This window comes from Empidonax traillii, unplaced genomic scaffold, assembly GCF_003031625.1.
Source record: "Empidonax traillii isolate 1590-97213 ecotype Southwest subspecies unplaced genomic scaffold, ASM303162v1 scaffold2553:size21810, whole genome shotgun sequence".
Taxonomy (NCBI): Eukaryota; Metazoa; Chordata; class Aves; order Passeriformes; family Tyrannidae; genus Empidonax; species Empidonax traillii.
The window spans coordinates 2,991-18,764 of record NW_020957746.1 but is presented as its reverse complement, the minus strand read 5'-3'; the positions used below and the strand labels follow the sequence as shown (position 1 = coordinate 18,764).

General features: G+C 62.9%; 2 protein-coding genes across 2 annotated transcripts in view; one reads left to right on the top strand and one right to left on the bottom strand.

The window, feature by feature from the left end:
- The first annotated feature begins 277 nt into the window (after positions 1-277).
- Positions 278-4,183, top strand: GCC1 (GRIP and coiled-coil domain containing 1). Its single transcript, XM_027909963.1, has 2 exons — positions 278-1,468; positions 2,029-4,183. Exons 1-2 carry the CDS (start codon positions 287-289, stop codon positions 3,307-3,309), a joined length of 2,463 nt encoding a protein of 820 aa, XP_027765764.1. The 5' UTR covers positions 278-286; the 3' UTR covers positions 3,310-4,183.
- Positions 4,184-11,460: 7,277 nt separating this feature from the next.
- The window catches only part of LOC114072045 (protein DENND6B-like), a gene marked incomplete at its 5' end in the record, with an annotated part of 6,994 nt that continues 2,680 nt past the window's right edge, over positions 11,461-15,774 (bottom strand). Inside the window, 6 exons of the mRNA XM_027909960.1 lie at positions 11,461-12,474; positions 12,790-12,864; positions 13,911-14,013; positions 14,754-14,863; positions 15,207-15,260; positions 15,536-15,625. Of these exons, the coding sequence (XP_027765761.1) occupies positions 12,352-12,474; positions 12,790-12,864; positions 13,911-14,013; positions 14,754-14,863; positions 15,207-15,260; positions 15,536-15,625 (555 nt within the window). The remainder of the gene's footprint in view (positions 12,475-12,789; positions 12,865-13,910; positions 14,014-14,753; positions 14,864-15,206; positions 15,261-15,535; positions 15,626-15,774) is intronic.

Sequence of the window (15,774 nt, the reverse complement as noted above, 5' to 3'; positions counted from 1 at the left end):
GGTCAGAGTGGGGGTCCTGGGGGCTCAGGGTGGTCTTGAAAGGGTCAGGTTGGGAGTTCCAGGATGAGGGTCCGTGGGGAGGTCGGGATGTGGGTCCGTGGGGGGGTCAGGATGTGGGGTCTGGGTGCATCAGGATGGTCCTGAGGGGGTCAGGATGAGGGCCCTGGGGGGGAGGGTGGCACAGTGGTGTCCGGGGTGGGTCAACATGAGGGTCCTGGGAGTGGTTCAGGATGATGTTCCTGCTCCTTTGGTGTCCTGGGGGGGGGGGAGTTGGGGGTGTTCCAGGATGACATTCCAGCCCACCCACCCTCTCCTTTCCATCCCAAACATTTCTTTCCCCCTCTTTCCCTGTTCCCTTCCGCAGACCGCCCAGGCCATGGAGAAGTTCGGGATGAGCTTTGGGGGCGGCCCCAGCAGGAAGGACCTGCTGGACACCATCGAGGAGCAGAAGCAGCAGCTGCTGCGGTACCAGGCGCGGCTCAAGGACGTGGTGCTGGCCTATAAGAGCCTGCTCAAGGAGAAGGAGGCGCTGGAGGCCAGCCTGAAGGTGCTCTCCGTGTCCCACGAGGGCCACCTCCCGGCGCCCGGCCCCAGGGACCCCCTGGACGACCGGAGCTCCGAGCACAGCGAGGACAGCACGGGCACGGCTACCAGTGCCGACACCGCGGCCAGCGGGGCCAGCAGGGACACGGGGGCCAGCGGGGCCAGCAGGGACACGGGGGCCAGTGGGACCAGTGTGAGCAGCAGCACAGGGGACACCACCAGCGCCGGGGACGCTGCGGCCACCACGAGCAGCGTGAGCTGCGCCACCGGGGCCGACGCGGGGCCCGAGGACGACAGGCCCGCGGCCCAGAGAGCCGAGGAGCCCCCCGGCCCCGAGGGGGACCCCGGCGAGTCCGAGCGGAGGCTCCTGCAGCTGAAGGCCCAGCTGGCCACCCTGACGAGCGCCCTGGCCACGGTGACGCAGGAGAAGTCGCGCATGGAGGCCTCGTACCAGGCGGACAAGCGGCAGGTGCGGCAGGAGCTGGAGGAGGCGGCGCGGCGGGCGCGGGCCGAGGCGGAGCGGCTGGCGCAGGAGCTGGGGGGGCTGCGGGAGCAGCTGGCCGAGACCAAGGCCCGGCTGATCGCGCAGCAGCACGAGCGGGCGCGGGAGCAGGGCGACCACGCCGAGATGCTGCGGGAGCTGCAGGAGCTGCTGCGGGCCGAGCGGGAGCTGCGCCGCGACGCCGAGCTGCGGCTGGAGCAGGGCCGGGACGCGCCCCCGGGCAGGGCGGGGGCACCCGAGCGGGCGCAGGGCCACGAGCAGCACGTGCGGCAGCTGAGCCAGGAGCTGGAGGAGCTGAAGAGGGAGCTGCAGGGCGTCCGGGAGGAGAACAGCAAGGCTGACCCCCGCATCCAGCAGCTCCAAGAAGAGATGGCCGGGCTCAAGAACCACTTCCAGGTGCAGTTGGTGCAGGAGATGAAGAAGGTGAGTCCTGGCTGGGAATGGGGGGGGGGGTGTGTTCAGGGATTTGGGAAGGGTTTGGGGCTGGAGGAGCCAAATTTCCCCTCCCAGTCCATCAGAGTCCACTTTGGACAAGGGCCTGGAGGGACAGGACACAAGGAATGACTTCCCAGTGCCAGAGGGCAGGGTTATATGGGAGACTGGGAAGGAATTGCTGGCTGGGAGGGTGGGGAGGCCCTGGCTTAGGCTGCCCAGAGCATCCATCTGTGGCTGCCCCTGGATCCCTGGAAGTGTCCAAGAGCAGGTTGGACGGGGTGTGGAGCAACCTGGTCTGGTAGAGGATCCGTGGGAGTAGTGGATCTAGTGGCAGGGGGTGGGAACAGAGGACCTTGAGGGTCCCTTCCCACCCAAACCATTCCATGATTCCAAATACACAAGTCCCCAAAAAGCTGAGGCCGGGAGGTGTCTCCTGCGGGATTCCCGGGGGAAGGGGAGGCCCCGCAGTGGTTTGGGGTGGGGCAGAGCGGGGCTGAGCTCCCTGTGCCCCCCATGCTGCCCTGACCCTGCCCCATCCGTGCCCCCAGACCGCCCAGGCCGAGGAGCAGCTCCGGCACCGCGCGCAGATGGAGGAGCGGCGCGTGGCCGACCTGGAGGCTCAGGTGTCCCAGGCGTCCGAGCTGCTGGGCACCTACGAGAAGGCCAAGCAGAAGGACCAGCAGGTCATCCAGAAGCTCAAGGACCGCATCGTGCAGCTGGACCTGGAGAACAAGACCTTGGCCATCGCCGCCTCCAGCCGGGCCCCGGGGGACATCCACGGCGAGGAGGCCAACCTGGACGTGAACGTCCTCAAGGACAAGATGGAGAAGCTGAAGAAGCTCCTGCAGGCGGCCACCGGGAAGAGCCAGGCGGACGTGGAGGAGCCGTGCGAGCCGGAGCTGCCCAGGGGCTCTGGGGACGGCGAGAAGGCCACGGCCGGGTACTACCAGCAGGAGCTGAGGCAGCTGAAGGAGGAGTTCGAGCGCTACAAGGTGAGGGCCCAGCTGGTCCTCAAGAACAAGTCCAGCAAGGACATCAACCTGGCCAAGGAGCTGGAGGAGGCCCAGGAGCAGCTGGCGGAGCTCAAGGAGAAGTACGTGGCGCTCCAGCTGGCCTCGGACGACGCGGAGAGGCGGCACCGGCAGGAGGTGGAGGCCAAGAAGCAGGAGCTGTCCCAGCTGCAGCAGCTGCACCGGCAGGAGCTGGAGAGGTGCCAGCTGGAGTACCGGGAGCGGGCGCTGCGCCTGGAGGAGGAGATGCACAAGCAGCGGGAGCGGGCGCTGGCCGTGCTGGCCGAGAAGGACCAGGAGCTGGAGCGCCTGCGGGCCCTGGCGCTGCCCCACCCGCTCCAGGCCCCCCGCGCCGACCCCGACGGCCCCCGCGGCGACTGCCCCGGCCGCGACTCCGGCGAGGTTCTCCCGCAGGATCTTCCCCTGCCCTCCGGCTCCGAGCCCACCTTCTTCCTGTACGCGGAGCAGCTGGCGCGCAAGGAGGTGGAGGTGGCGGCGCTGCGCAAGCACCGGCACGGCCTGGAGGCGCAGCTGCACCAGCTCCGCGAGAAGGCCCTGGCCCAGGAGGAGAAGCACCGCGAGGAGGTGGCGGCCCTGCAGAGCGAAATCCAGAAGAACTTCCGGGACAGGAGCAGGGAAGGGGCCAACCTGGAGTACCTGAAGAACATCGTGTACCGGTTCCTGACGCTGCCCGACGCGCGGGGCCGGCAGCAGACGCTCACGGCCATCCTCACCATCCTGCACTTCAGCCCCGAGGAGAAGCTCAGCATCACCCAGCGCTCGGCCCAGGGCGGCTGGTGGCTCCATGGGAAGAGATGAGGGGGCAGCTCTGACTCCTTTTTCCGTGAGAACGTCCCCAGTGATTGACCAAAACCGCTTTGCTCGTGGTGAAAGCTCCTCCCGACAGCGCCCAGAGCTCCCTGTCGAGGTTTGGGCTTTAACTGGTGTTTGTGGCACCAATTTGCGGTGGAATTGTGCCAGCTCTTCCACCCTGGCGTGGGAATTTGCTCTGAGTTGGGACTTGGTTTAAAACCCATGCAATTGAAGATCCTGATGTTTTTTTAAGGATGATTTTAAAATAATCCCGACCTGCCAGGCGTGGGTTAGAGTGGAACTCGCTCGGATCTTCAAACTCCAACCGGGCTCATGGCTCCAAGGATTAAAAGGAGGGTGGGAAGCACTTTAGATGGAGCTAAAATAGCACCAGACCATGAAAGGCTCAAGAGGATGAGGCTTAATGCAGAAAATCTTGAGCATTTTCCCTGAAGTTTCTTCTCCAGAAGAAATTCAAGGTGGATGTAGCCCCAGGCCCGTCCCACGGCTCGGGTATGCTCTCCTTCCTGCCCAGGGATCCTCTCTGGAATTCTCAGTGATTCCAGAAGGAGAAGGCATCTCCTGGGTGTCGAAGTGGAGCCTGTGATGGTGCCAGGGATGATTCCCCACCCCAAGGTGCCACGTGGCTGAGCAGGAATTGGAGCTGCCTGACCCTGTTTGGGAGCAGGAAGCAGAGGAAAGGCTGGAATAGGTTCCCCTCTCCTCGTTTCTGGGAGTTCCAGGGAAGTTTTGCTGCTGTGCAGTGCTGTTCCTGGAAGGAAGGCCCTGTTCCTGCTGGGGTGGAGTGGGGGGGGGCAGGGGATGGCAGCTCCAAGCAGGGCCTGCTGAGACCTGGAGGTTCTTCCCTAATTTCTGTGGCAGCTGGCACAGCAAAAACTCCAATCCCACGGCAGGATCCTGCCCTGCCCTTGGAGTTGGAGCTCTGGGAGCTGTAGGAGCATCAGTCTGGAGGAGGGATGTGCTGTGTCCCCTCACAGCTCAGGGAAGGGCCTGGATGTTCCCTGTCCCTGGGCTGGCAAAAGGGGAGCTGCCGTGTCCCCAGGGGGACAGACTGGGGGTCTCCCACGTCCCCAGCCCATCCCAGGGGACCCACCAGTGGCCTGGGACAGCGATCCTGGGACAGGGACCCTGGGGTGCAACATCCCTCCTTGCCTCCTTGGCTGTCCTGGTCCTGCCAGCAGCCAGATTCCCTGGATTCCACTCCCACTAACTCAGCCCCTCGTGCCAATTTCTCCTCAAAAGAGTCCTCAGGGAAAACGTGCCCTGGGCAGAACCTTCAGCTTTGCTGCTCAGGCTGAGGGGATGATCCCTGTTCTCCCTCTGCCTTGTGCTCTCCTGGAGGATGAAGACGCCTGGAATGGATCCCAGGTGTGGTGGGGATCAGTGTGGGATCCAGCTGGGAGGGAAGGAACGAGATGGGATCCATCTGGGAGACGGGGATCAAGGTGGGGGGGTCCCAGCTGGGAGCAGGGGAGCAAGGTGGGATCCAGTTGGGAGCACACAGATCCACTGTCCGTGGATCTCCTGGTCCATCCGTAGGCGATGGAGGAAAACAAGGAAGCAGCTGCCTGGGAGCAGCTTCAGGAGCTGCCAAAGTGAGTCCCCTGTGTTACTGTCACCCTCATCAGCTCTCCTGGTGCTCCCCCTGCTCCCTCCAACCCCTCTCCCTCCCTGGCTCCTCCCTCCCTGGCTCAGGCCTTCCCCCACATCCCTCCCTCCCTCTTCCCTCTCTTCCTTCAACCAATATCCCTGAAATAAAGGTAAATCCCTGTTTGAGGCAGGACTCTGGTGGCTGTTGGTGATGGGCCGGGCAGTGCTTGGAGATCAGAACATCCTTGGGCTTAAGGCTATGACCAAATTACTAAATCCCTTCATTTCCCAAGGTCCATGTGAGCGTGGGGATGGGAATGCTTCACTCCTGCACCGTCAGTGCTGGATCTGTGCGAGGGAGAAGATGAAGAGGAGTCTGGCACTGAGAATCCCAGGAAGGTTTGGGTGGGAAGGGACCTTAAAGCCCATCCAGTGCCACCCCCTGCCATGGGCAGGGACACCTCCCACTAGCCCAGGTTGCTGCAACCCAGCCTTGGACACTTCCAGGGATCCAGGGGCAGCCACAGCTTCTCTGCCCAACCTGTGCCAGGGCCTGCCCACCCTCCCAGCCAGCAATTCCTTCCCAATATCCCATCTATCCCTGCCCTCTGGCAGTGGGAAGCCATTCCCTGTGTCCTGTCCCTCCACCCCTTGTCCCCAGTCCCTCTCCAGCTCTCCTGGAGCCCCTTTAGGCCCTGGCAGGGGCTCTTAGGTCTCCCTGGAGCCTTCTCTTCTCCAGGTGAATCCCCCCCAGCTGTCCCAGCCTGGCTCCAGAGCAGAGGGATCCAGCCCTGGGAGCAGCTCCGGGGCCTCTCTGGGCTCCTCCAGCAGGACAAGGAGCTCTCGGTGCCGTTCCCTCCCTCCCCACATGCCGAGGGGTGTCCAAGTGCTCTCCTGGGCTCCCCAGCCAAGGTGCTGATCCCTCCCCGCTCCCAGGGCTGGGATGATCCGCCCGCACCTCGGGGAAGCTCCTCCTGCCCCGGCTGGGCAGGTTCCTCCTGCTGCGCCGTGCCCGGGTGCCCACAGAGGGTGTGGAGCGAACCCGGACAGCAGCGGCAGCGGAGCTGCTCCAGTGCCAGCGCTGCCGGTCCATCCCGGGCTGTGCCCAGTGCAGGAGGAGCCGGGAAGGCTCCGGGCACCCCCCACGGCCATGGCCAACGCAGAGGAACAGCCGTGGGCTCTCTCGGACACGCAGGTAAATCCACGTGCGCGCGGGAAGCCCTCTAGAGAGCCGGGAATGCCGCTGCCGAGCGCTCAGATCCCATTCCAACAAACCCTGGCTGAGGGGGGTCCCCCCCACCACGCCGGAGCTGCGGCCGCGCTGGGACCGGCAAAGGGGTCCCGGCCCACCGGGCAGGGCTCGCCCTGGGCCGGAGCGGCTCTTCCCGGGCTCCTGCCCCGCTGTCCCGGTGACTCAGCCCCGACATCCACCCGGCCCCGGCGGTCGCTCCGGTTCCTCGGCGGCAGCTCCAGCAGCGCCGTCTGGGAGCCGCTCCGGGCGCTGCCCCGGGCGGGACGCGGCTTCTTGGCGCTCCCCAGCCTCGGGCGAGGGAAGCTGTGGAGGGAATCTCAGGAGGAAAACTCAGGAGGATGGAGCAGGAACCCCACCACCCCGTGCAGCCACCGCCGAGGGGCTGGCCTTTCTCGGGGAAGAAGGCCCCGAACCTTCCACTTGCCCCCTCAGTCCTGGCACAGCCTCTCCGAGGAAACAGTTTTCCCGGTGGTTTTGGGCACCGGCTTCGTCCAGGGATGCCCGAGGGAGCGAGTCTGGCCGTGCCGTGGGGCTCCACACCCCCTCGAGCCGTGGGGCCGCCGAGGTTCCCGGAGTGGTCCCGCTCCGGGACTCCTGAGCCCTCGCTCCCTGCGTGTCTCCTTCAGGTCCTGCTGCTGATGGGAATCTCCCTCCCGGCCGCGCTGCTCAGGTGGGTCCTAGAATCTCCCTCCCCCCGCTACCGGAGCTGGAACCGGGGCTTGGCAGCAGCTCTGCTGGTGAAATTCGTCACCAGCCCTGCCGGGACATTTGTCACCAACCCCGTCTTTTCCAGCCTCCTGGGCAGCGGATCCATCCTCGCTGTCGCCTCCCGTCAGGGGCGGTGCTGCCACATCCAGGTGAGTGTCATCGGCTCCTGAGCACCCAGGTGAGTGCCACCACCCGTACTGCCACATCCAGGTGAGCGCCAGCAGCTTCCAGGAGCACAGGGCCCCGAGGCAAAGCCAGGCCAACCACGGGAGGGGGGCAGGAGATGCAGGATGTCCAGCACTCCCTCCAGCCCCCCGGGAGCAGCCGGTGCCAGCCCGCGGAGGGTCGTGGAAGCTCAGGGGGGGAACTCTGCCATCCGAGCTGACGCCGTGCCCCCTCCCCAGCTGCGGCCCTTGTCCCTGCTGGCCCTGGCAGATCTCCTGGCTGCCGCTGCCCTGCTGGGCACGGCCACGCTGCAGCTGCTGCCGGCGCCGCTCGCTGTCCCCGCGTACGCCGCCTGTCCCTACGGGAGGATGCTGGTCACGGTAAGAGGGCACCGGGGGCCGGGACCCCCCTGGGCCCCGTCTGCGGGCTGGGATGGACGGACAGGGGGCCCGGGGGTGGTCAGTGCTGCCGGCCCCGAGAGGCCACCCGGTCCCTCCGCGGAGGCAGGAGGAGGGAAGGGGCTGGAGGGATAGTGTGGGCTGCAGGGCACGGGGAGGGAAGGGGGTGGTGCGGCATCGGGGTGCAGAGGGAAGGGGGAAGGTGCCCTGGGGGCGCTGTGCACAGCAGGACCGACTCCCTCTCCTCCTCCAGACCTTCTACTCCGTCTCGTTCCTCATGGTCGTTGTCTACGCCTACGAGTCCTATCGCACCGTCCTCGGCGGCAGAGCCCGGCCCCCGGCAGCGCTGCAGGTCCGTGACCCCACCCGTGTGAGCCGGGCATCTCCCTGCCCACACATGGCCCTGCCAGGACCCGGGGGGCAGTGGGGGGATCCAGGACAGCCCTATTCCCTGGGGCACTGGGGGTTCCCCTCATCCCGATGGAAGGAGGGCTGGATCCTGCAGCCCCGGCTCAGAGCAGGATCCTCCCGCAGGAGCAGAGCCGGTGCCTGGAGAGCGCATGGCAGGGAATTCCCTACGTCCTGGCCTGGTAAGTGCCCCTCTCGACGCCCCCCGCCCCGGGCTGTCCCAGGATATCCCGGGACAACCCCCCTCCCTCTCCCCCAAGGCTGGTGCCGGCACTGACGCTCCTGGGGCAGCTCCTCGCCCGCGGCTCCTCCGGCACCGACATCGCCCCCGTGGTGCCCTGGAAACGGAACGGCTCCCACGACACCTTCGGGCTCTACTGCTCCAGGTTCGGACACAGGGCGGGGCGGGGGACACCCCCTCCCTGTCCTCCACGGGACACTATCGGGGGTGGAGGCTTTGGGCTGGGGGATTTGGGGCTGGGGTATTTAGGGTAGCGGGGGGGGGGGATTTGGGGTTGGAGTTCTAGGTTTGGGGTGGGGATTGGGACATTTTTGGTTGGTGTGGGGGATTTGTGGTTGGAGTATTTAGGTTTGGGCATTTGGGGACGGGGTGGGGGATTTGGGGACCACCAGCAGTATCCTCCGTCCTTTTCCTTCCAGCTGCCTGCTCCTCATCCACAGTGCTCAGGATATCTGCTACCAGGTGAGCACTGCTGGCTGCCCGTCCCTCCCTGCCGGGGCGGGGGGCTTCAGGGGTCGCAGGCCCTGTTGGAAGGCCGGGACAGGGGTGTCCCCGTGCCCCCGTTCCAGCAGAGCCACAGGGGCAGCTCCGGCAGCTCCCAGGCCGTGGGGTCACGGCACAGCTCGGGGCAGGGCTGACCCGGCCCCACGGAGTTCCCGTTCCCTTCCCAGTACATCGTTGAGAACGACGTGGGGCTGGCGGGGAAAATCATCTTCCTCCTGTACCTGCTGCTGGTGCTTGGCTGCTGCACGGTGAGGGCGCGGGGCAGGGCTGGGTTTGGGGGCCGGGACAGCCCCGCTGACCCCCCCGGGACCCCTCCCCAGCTCCTGTACCGCCAGGTGAGGCTCCGCTGCCGCGGGACCGTCGCGGTGCCTTTGCTGCCCCTGGAGAGGGACGGGGGCTTCGGGGGTGGGAGCAGCTGCAGCGCCAGCAAAGCCTCCCGCTGCTTCCAGCTGGTCTTCCTGCTCTGCTGGACGCCAGGCAAGTCCGGGTGGGGGTGTCCCAGGGCCCCCACGGCCCTGCAGGGTCACGGCGGGGGGATGTCCCACCAAAAAGTGTCCTCCTGTCTCCCACCCACAGCCTTCCTTCTCACCCTCCTCTCCTTCACCAGCATCAAACCTGCCTCTGTCTTCGTCCTCTACGTTGCTGCGGTGAGTAAAACCCCATTTCCAGGGCTCCCGAGCCGGGCTTTTGTCCCCACCCCAATGTGTCAGTGGTGCTGGGCCCCGCAGGGCCAGGGGCTGTGACAGGGCTTGGGGACAGCCTGGTCCCCGCTGGCCACAGGGTGAGGACACAGCCCTGGGCCTAGCCTGGCTCTTCCCACCGGGTTGGAGGTTAGGGTTTCACCCCTTGGCTCCTCCCAGGGGGGGGTGATGTGGTTTAATTAACCACATCAAGAGGGGAGACACCTCCCATGTCCCTGTGTCACCTGTCCCTGTGTCACCTGACCCGGGCCGGTCCCGGGGGTCTGCAGGGACAGGGAACGGCAGCACTGGCCCTGCCCTCTCTCTCTCTCTCCCCCAGGCCCTGACCGTGTCCCTCCAGGGCTTCCTGCACAGTTTGGTTTATGGCTGGACGAGGGAAAACTTCCGTCGGGAGGTGCTGGGCAGGAGCACCCCCCTGCAGCCCCCCCGGGGCCTCCAGGCTTTCTACGACGAGTCCCTGGGGGCTGTTCCCTGATTCCCTGGGGGCTGTTCCCCGAGTCCCTGGGGGCTGTTCCCCGAGTCCCTGGGGGCTGTTCCCTGAGCTCCTGCCCGCTCCCCCCGGGCTGCCCAGAGCCCAGGCAGGATCTGCACGTCCCTGGCTGCTCATGGAATCACGGAGTGGTTTGGGTGGGAAGGGATGTAAAGCTCATCCAGTGCCACCCCCGTGCCATGGGCAGGGACAGCTCCCACAGCTCCCTGTCCGGGCAGGGTCTCCCTGGACTTGGTCCCTCGTGTCTGGAAAGGTTTGAGGGCACAGGAGGTGCTGGGCAGGTTCCCACAGTGAAATGAGTGTCCCCCGTTGAGACCTGGAGCTGTTAAACAGGGATTTAATCAAACTGCAGAGTTTTTAAGGCATTTTTTACTCTACACAATGGCTCGGATAAGCCGGGATTTGGGAACGGGGCAGGGCTGAAAACCTGGTGGGAGGTGAAGGGGGCAGAGAGAAAAATGGACAGTGTGGAGGAAAGGGAAAAGGATGATCCTGGAGGGAGACTATTTACAGTGGCCTGGAGGGACAGGACACAGGGAATGGCTTCCCAGTGCCAGAGGGCAGGGATAGATGGGATATTGGGAAGGAATTGCTGGCTGGGAGGGTGGGCAGGCCCTGGCCCAGGTTGGGCAGAGCATCTGTGGCTGCCCCTGGATCCCTGGAAGTGTCCAAGGGCAGGTTGGACAGGACTTGGAGCAACCTGGGCCAGTGGAAGGTGTCCCTGCCCATGGCAGGGGTGGAACATCAGGAGATGATCTTTAAAGTCCCTTCCCACCCAAACCATTTTGGTTTCCACGATAATGAGTTTGCAGGAGATGGGGCTTGGGAGAAATGCAAAACTAAAAATGCATCATTGAGAGTGATAATGCCAGAAGGAGGAAATTTGGGCTGCTGAGGAACAGCTACAGGATGATGGGGGAGTCCCCCAGTGGAGCTCCCTGGAGGGATCTCAAAGCCCTGTGGATGTGGCACTTGGGGACACGGGTCAGTGGTGGCCTTGGCAGTGCTGGGGGATGGTTGGACTCCCTGGGCTCAGGGGATTTTCCAACCCAAATGATTCCATGGCTCCCTGCCCTGGGCAGGGCAGAGGGACACACACCAGGCAGGTGCTGTGAACACCCCGGAGGACTCGGATGCTGATGGCCAGGAGTGACCAAACCCCACAGCAGGGACAGCCCCACCCCAAACCAAATAAACTCCACAGACTCCAAACCAGGCCCCATCTTGCCTTCAGGTTTGTTTTGGGGTTTTTTTGTTTGTTTTTTTTTCAAACTAGTATTTTCTACTTTACAGAGTGTTTGGGGCCAGCAGGGCCCCGCAGAGCTGTGCACGGACACACGGACTATGTACACAATATACACTGTCCCTAAGGATACTGGATAGAATTCCATGCTCCAGGGAGGGCAGAGGCACTGGGAGGCCCAGGGGGCTCCTGCTGCTCCGTGCCTGGCTCCAGAGGGGGAAGGTAGGAGGAGTTCAGTCACCTCTGAGCCCCCCCCACACCTCCCCAGCTCCAAGAACGGGCAGAGAGCGATGGAAACGGTGCAGCTTCCACTGGGAGCACTGGGAATGCCACAGCTCTGGGCAGGATCCATCCTGCCACGTGCAAAAGTGCCGAGTTCAACCACAGCAAGGCTTCTGACAGGACAAGGCTGCCAGATCCCTCCTAATCCCTTCTGTTAGGCAAAAATTTCAGCCCTGGCCAGACACCCAGACGGGGAAATGCAGATACGGAGCAGCAAAGGCCTTGAAGGGCTCACAGTGAATCCATTTCCAGGGCAGGAAGGGGATCCCAGGCAGGAGCAGAGCAGCAAGGCCCAATCCTGTGCATTCCCTCTTGGCATGGGCTGTGGAAATCCAATTTTCCAACAGGTAGTGAGCTGAGTGAGCTCAGCCATCCCAGTGCCCCCGGCACAGCCCCAGTCCCGGCTGCCATCGGAGCACAGACCTGACCTTCCAGGCACAGGGAATGGTATTGGAGCCAGCTCCTCCCAGCAGCCATCCCAGGCACTCTGGAGAGCTCTGATCCTTGGGGATGCACCAGCCTCTCCTTCTCTGGCTCTGCCCTGGAGAGAATCCAGCAGTTTTCCACGTCCAGAATTCCTCCTCCCGCCTCTCCCTGCAGCTGGAGCTTGAGCTGGGATGAGCCAGGCTGCTCAGGGCAGGGACAGCTTCTTCACCTCATCCTCATCATCAGGAGCTGTCCTGAGCCCCAACCAGGGCTGCTCCTGCTCCTTCCAGCCAGGATGAGGCAATGGGAATGCCCCAGACGAGGATGGCGTGTGAGTGGGCACTACAGGCCGGGCACAGCCTGGCACGTGCTGCCCTGCTGGCAGCCACACAGGGGACAATTCCTCGTGGCCAGCCCCAGCCCAGCCCCTCGGAGCGGGATCAGGCAGGGAACAGCGCACAGGCTCCGACCCACGCTCCGGGTCACCCCAGGTGAGATCCAGGCCCCGCCGGCGGGATCGGGGAAGGAGTTTCCTCTCCAAACTCAACTGCAGCTGCCCAGAGCGGGGTGGGAGCGGGGTTGGGAGCGCCCCTCGCCGTCCAGGAGCCCTGCCCTGCGCTCAGGGGTGGTGCAGCACAGCCTGCAGGTCCTCGGGCAGGGAGCCGATGATGGTGTCGATGTACAGCCCCACCCGCCGCAGCGTCTCCTCCTTCACCGGCAGGTGCTGGCACCGGGCTCTCACCTGGGACACAGGGAGGGGACACAGCACTGCAAAACGCCTTCACAAGTTCCCCTGTCCCCTCTGCCTTTGCCTCTGGCACGTGGTCCCTTTAGTCTGGGACGTGAGACAACAAGGAAACACCCCTGGGCCTCAGGGAGGCAAAGAATCCTCGGAACTCTGAGCATTTCACACAAAGTCTCCCGATTGTCCCATTTCCCAGTTCTCCAGGCAGTGAGAACAAAGCTCTCCAAGGCACAGGTGCGATCCACGTCCCTGGTCTGCCCCTGCCACGGGCAGTGAGAGGAGCAAGTGCAGGGAGAGGGCAGGAAAACTCACCAGCTTCTCCCTCAGTTTGAGCACCAGGTCCACGATCTCCACCTCGGACTTGTCCTTCATCCAGGCCACAATGTCCTACGGAGAGAGAGAGGGCCTTTGCTCAGGGACATTTCCCAAAGGGATACCCCTAAGCAAAGCCTGACACAAAGGTAAGGACAGGTTTCTCATCCTCATTCCCAAACGAGGCAGACAGAGCTCTTCCTACTGTCCTGGCCACGACAGGCTCTTCCCTGCAGGAGCAGCGCTCGGGATTTCAATCCATTTCCAGCCAGAGCAGCTCTGGCATTTCCAGTGCCATGGACAAGGACCTGCACCTGCTGCCGGGGGAAGCAGCTGGAGAGGCACCTGGAGGGATTCCAGAGCTCCAGGGGGACTCCAGCAGCTGCTCAGCTCAAGGAATTGTCCCAGCAGGCACTGCCAAAAATCCTCCCTATTTTCATCAGGTATTAAGGAAGCGCAACAGATGATCATGGAATGGTTTGGGAGGGAAAGGGACTTTAAAGCCCAGCCAGTGCCATCCCTGCCATGGGCAGGGACACCTCCCACTGGCCCAGGTTGCTCCAAGCCCCGTCCAACTTGGCCTTGGACACTTCCAGGGATCCAGGGGCAGCCACAGCTTCTCTGGTCAACCTGGGCCAGGGCCTGCCCACCCTCCCAGCCAGCAATTCCTTCCCAATATTCCATCTGTCCCTGCCCTCTGGCACTGGTAAGCCATTCCCTGTGTCCTGTCCCTCCATCCCTTGTCCCCAGTCCCTCTCCAGCTCTCCTGGAGCTTCTTCAGGTCCTGCAAGGGGCTCTCAGGTCTCCCTGGAACCTTCTCTTCTCCCAAGTAAAGAATTTCTTCCTAATATTTGGGCTAAATCAACTAAAAGCCCTTGGTGCTTCCAGCTGGGCTTGGGAAGAGCCTGAGGAATGGCAAAGAGCTGGCAGGAGCAGTGGGAGCAGGACGTGGGAGCTGAGCTGCCCTTTCCCAGGTGGGACACGAGGCAGGGCCGTGATCCCGAGGGGGGCACAGATCCCATGGGAGCAGGACCAGGCAGTGCCCGAGGCAGCAGTGCCCTCACTCCTGGGGTCCCAGGGGTCCCCCTGTCACTGCTGCACGCCCTGGGGGTGGCACATACCGCCTCACAGATGGCCTCCAGGTGAAGGGCCTCCAGCTTGTGGGTCATCTCCCGGTGCCGCTGCCGGAACCAGCCGTCGAAGTTCGGGGACTTGAAGAAACGCCTGCAGGGAGAGAGGCCAGGAATCATTATGGAATCATGGAATGCCCTGAGCTGGAAGGGAACCCCTAGGATCACCCAGTCCAACTGCTGGCCCTGCACAGGGCACCCAACGTCCCACCATGTGCCTGAGAGCTCTGTGAGGTGACGCTGGGAAGGGGACAGGGGGGATGCAGAGCCGGCTCTGGGAATGCCGGGGCCCTGGCACAGGTGTCCAGAGAGGGACTCCCCATCCCTGAAAGTGTCCCAGGCCAGGCTGGATGGGGCTTGGAGCAACCTGGGCCAGTGGAAGGTGTCCCTGCCCACGGCAGGGGGTGGCACTGGGTGGGCTTTAAGGTCCTTTCCCCATGCAAACCATTCCAGGACTCTGGAATTCTTTGGTTATTGTTTCTGACCACTTTCTGGGACTTTTTTCCCTTTTCCTTTCCCTTCCCACCGAATATCCAGCTTCTGGATTCTTTCCACTCACGTTGCACGGTCTTTTCCCTCCCATTTATATTTAATTATCCATGTGGACAAACTCCCCTGTAGGGTCTCTGCTCACTGAGATACACAAACCACCGGGTTCACTCTGCCCGGATTTAGCTCTTCCTGGCCATTCTGAATTAATCAATTTACAGGATAAGTTCTGCAGGTGACCAGCCCCAAACCCCTCCCTTTGCTCCCAACCCTGATTCAGGGTTTGATGTTCATTGTAACTAATAATTCTTAATGGGATAAGAGAATCCACGACCCAAATCCTACCTGTAGAGGCCCAACCAGTCCCCCTTGAGCACACAGGTGAGCTGGGGCCCAGCGTGTTCCAGGGTCTTCATGAAATCCTCCTGGCAGAAAGGACGGATCTGGGGAGGATTCTGCACACACACAAAGTCCAGGTTAGAGAACTCCCAAAGGAACCAGGAGAGCGAGGCCTGTATTTACACTGGAAAAGGTGCACAAAGCATGAAAACTCAGGATAAAACTGCGGGAACACCTTGAGGTTAACCTTGAAACTGAATTCCCAAAGCTCAGCTCAGGGCAGCACAGGGAACATCCATCCCCAGGTTTGCTTCAGCTTCTTTATTTTAGTTTTAAAGAAGTAACAACCCTCTTCCTTCAAGGAGGGATGTGACGCCGAGTATCAGAGTGTGTGCCCAGAAACAATTCCCAACCCCTGCAGTCACAGGGAAGGAGGAGCAGCTGGAAAACCCAACCTACCTTCCACGGAGTGATGGCTCTCTGCAGAGGCATCAGGCTGGCAATATAGTGCTCCTAGGAAAAAAATAAAACCCTTGAAATTAAAATAGTGATAAAGGAGTTACAACAACTGAGGAGCCTCTTGTGAGGAATCCCTGGCATGAAAAGCCCTGGATGGGGCTTGGAGCAAGCTGGGCTAGTGGAAGGTGTCCCTGGGAGGAGTTTAAAGGTCCCTTCCCACCCAAACCATTCCAGGATTCCATGCTCCTGAGGCTGTTCCAGGGAAGGGCAAACCCCTCACCCTCCTGTGCCTCCCCTCTCCCCCTGGGGACTCTCTGGCACTCACTCACCAGGGGGATGATGAAGCTCTGGGTGAGCTCCAGGAGGTGACGCCTCAGCAGGGCACTCTGCACCTCGGAGGGACGTTTCCTCTGGATGCCCTGGAAGCACAAATGTCCCCCCACCAGGTCACTCAGGGGCCCCTGGGTGTCACACAGACACAGGAGCTGCAGCACAGCAGCCACACCTCCCACTCTCCACTTAAAACATCATTAAATTTCAAATGCCACCCCACAAAGCCCGGGTTTTG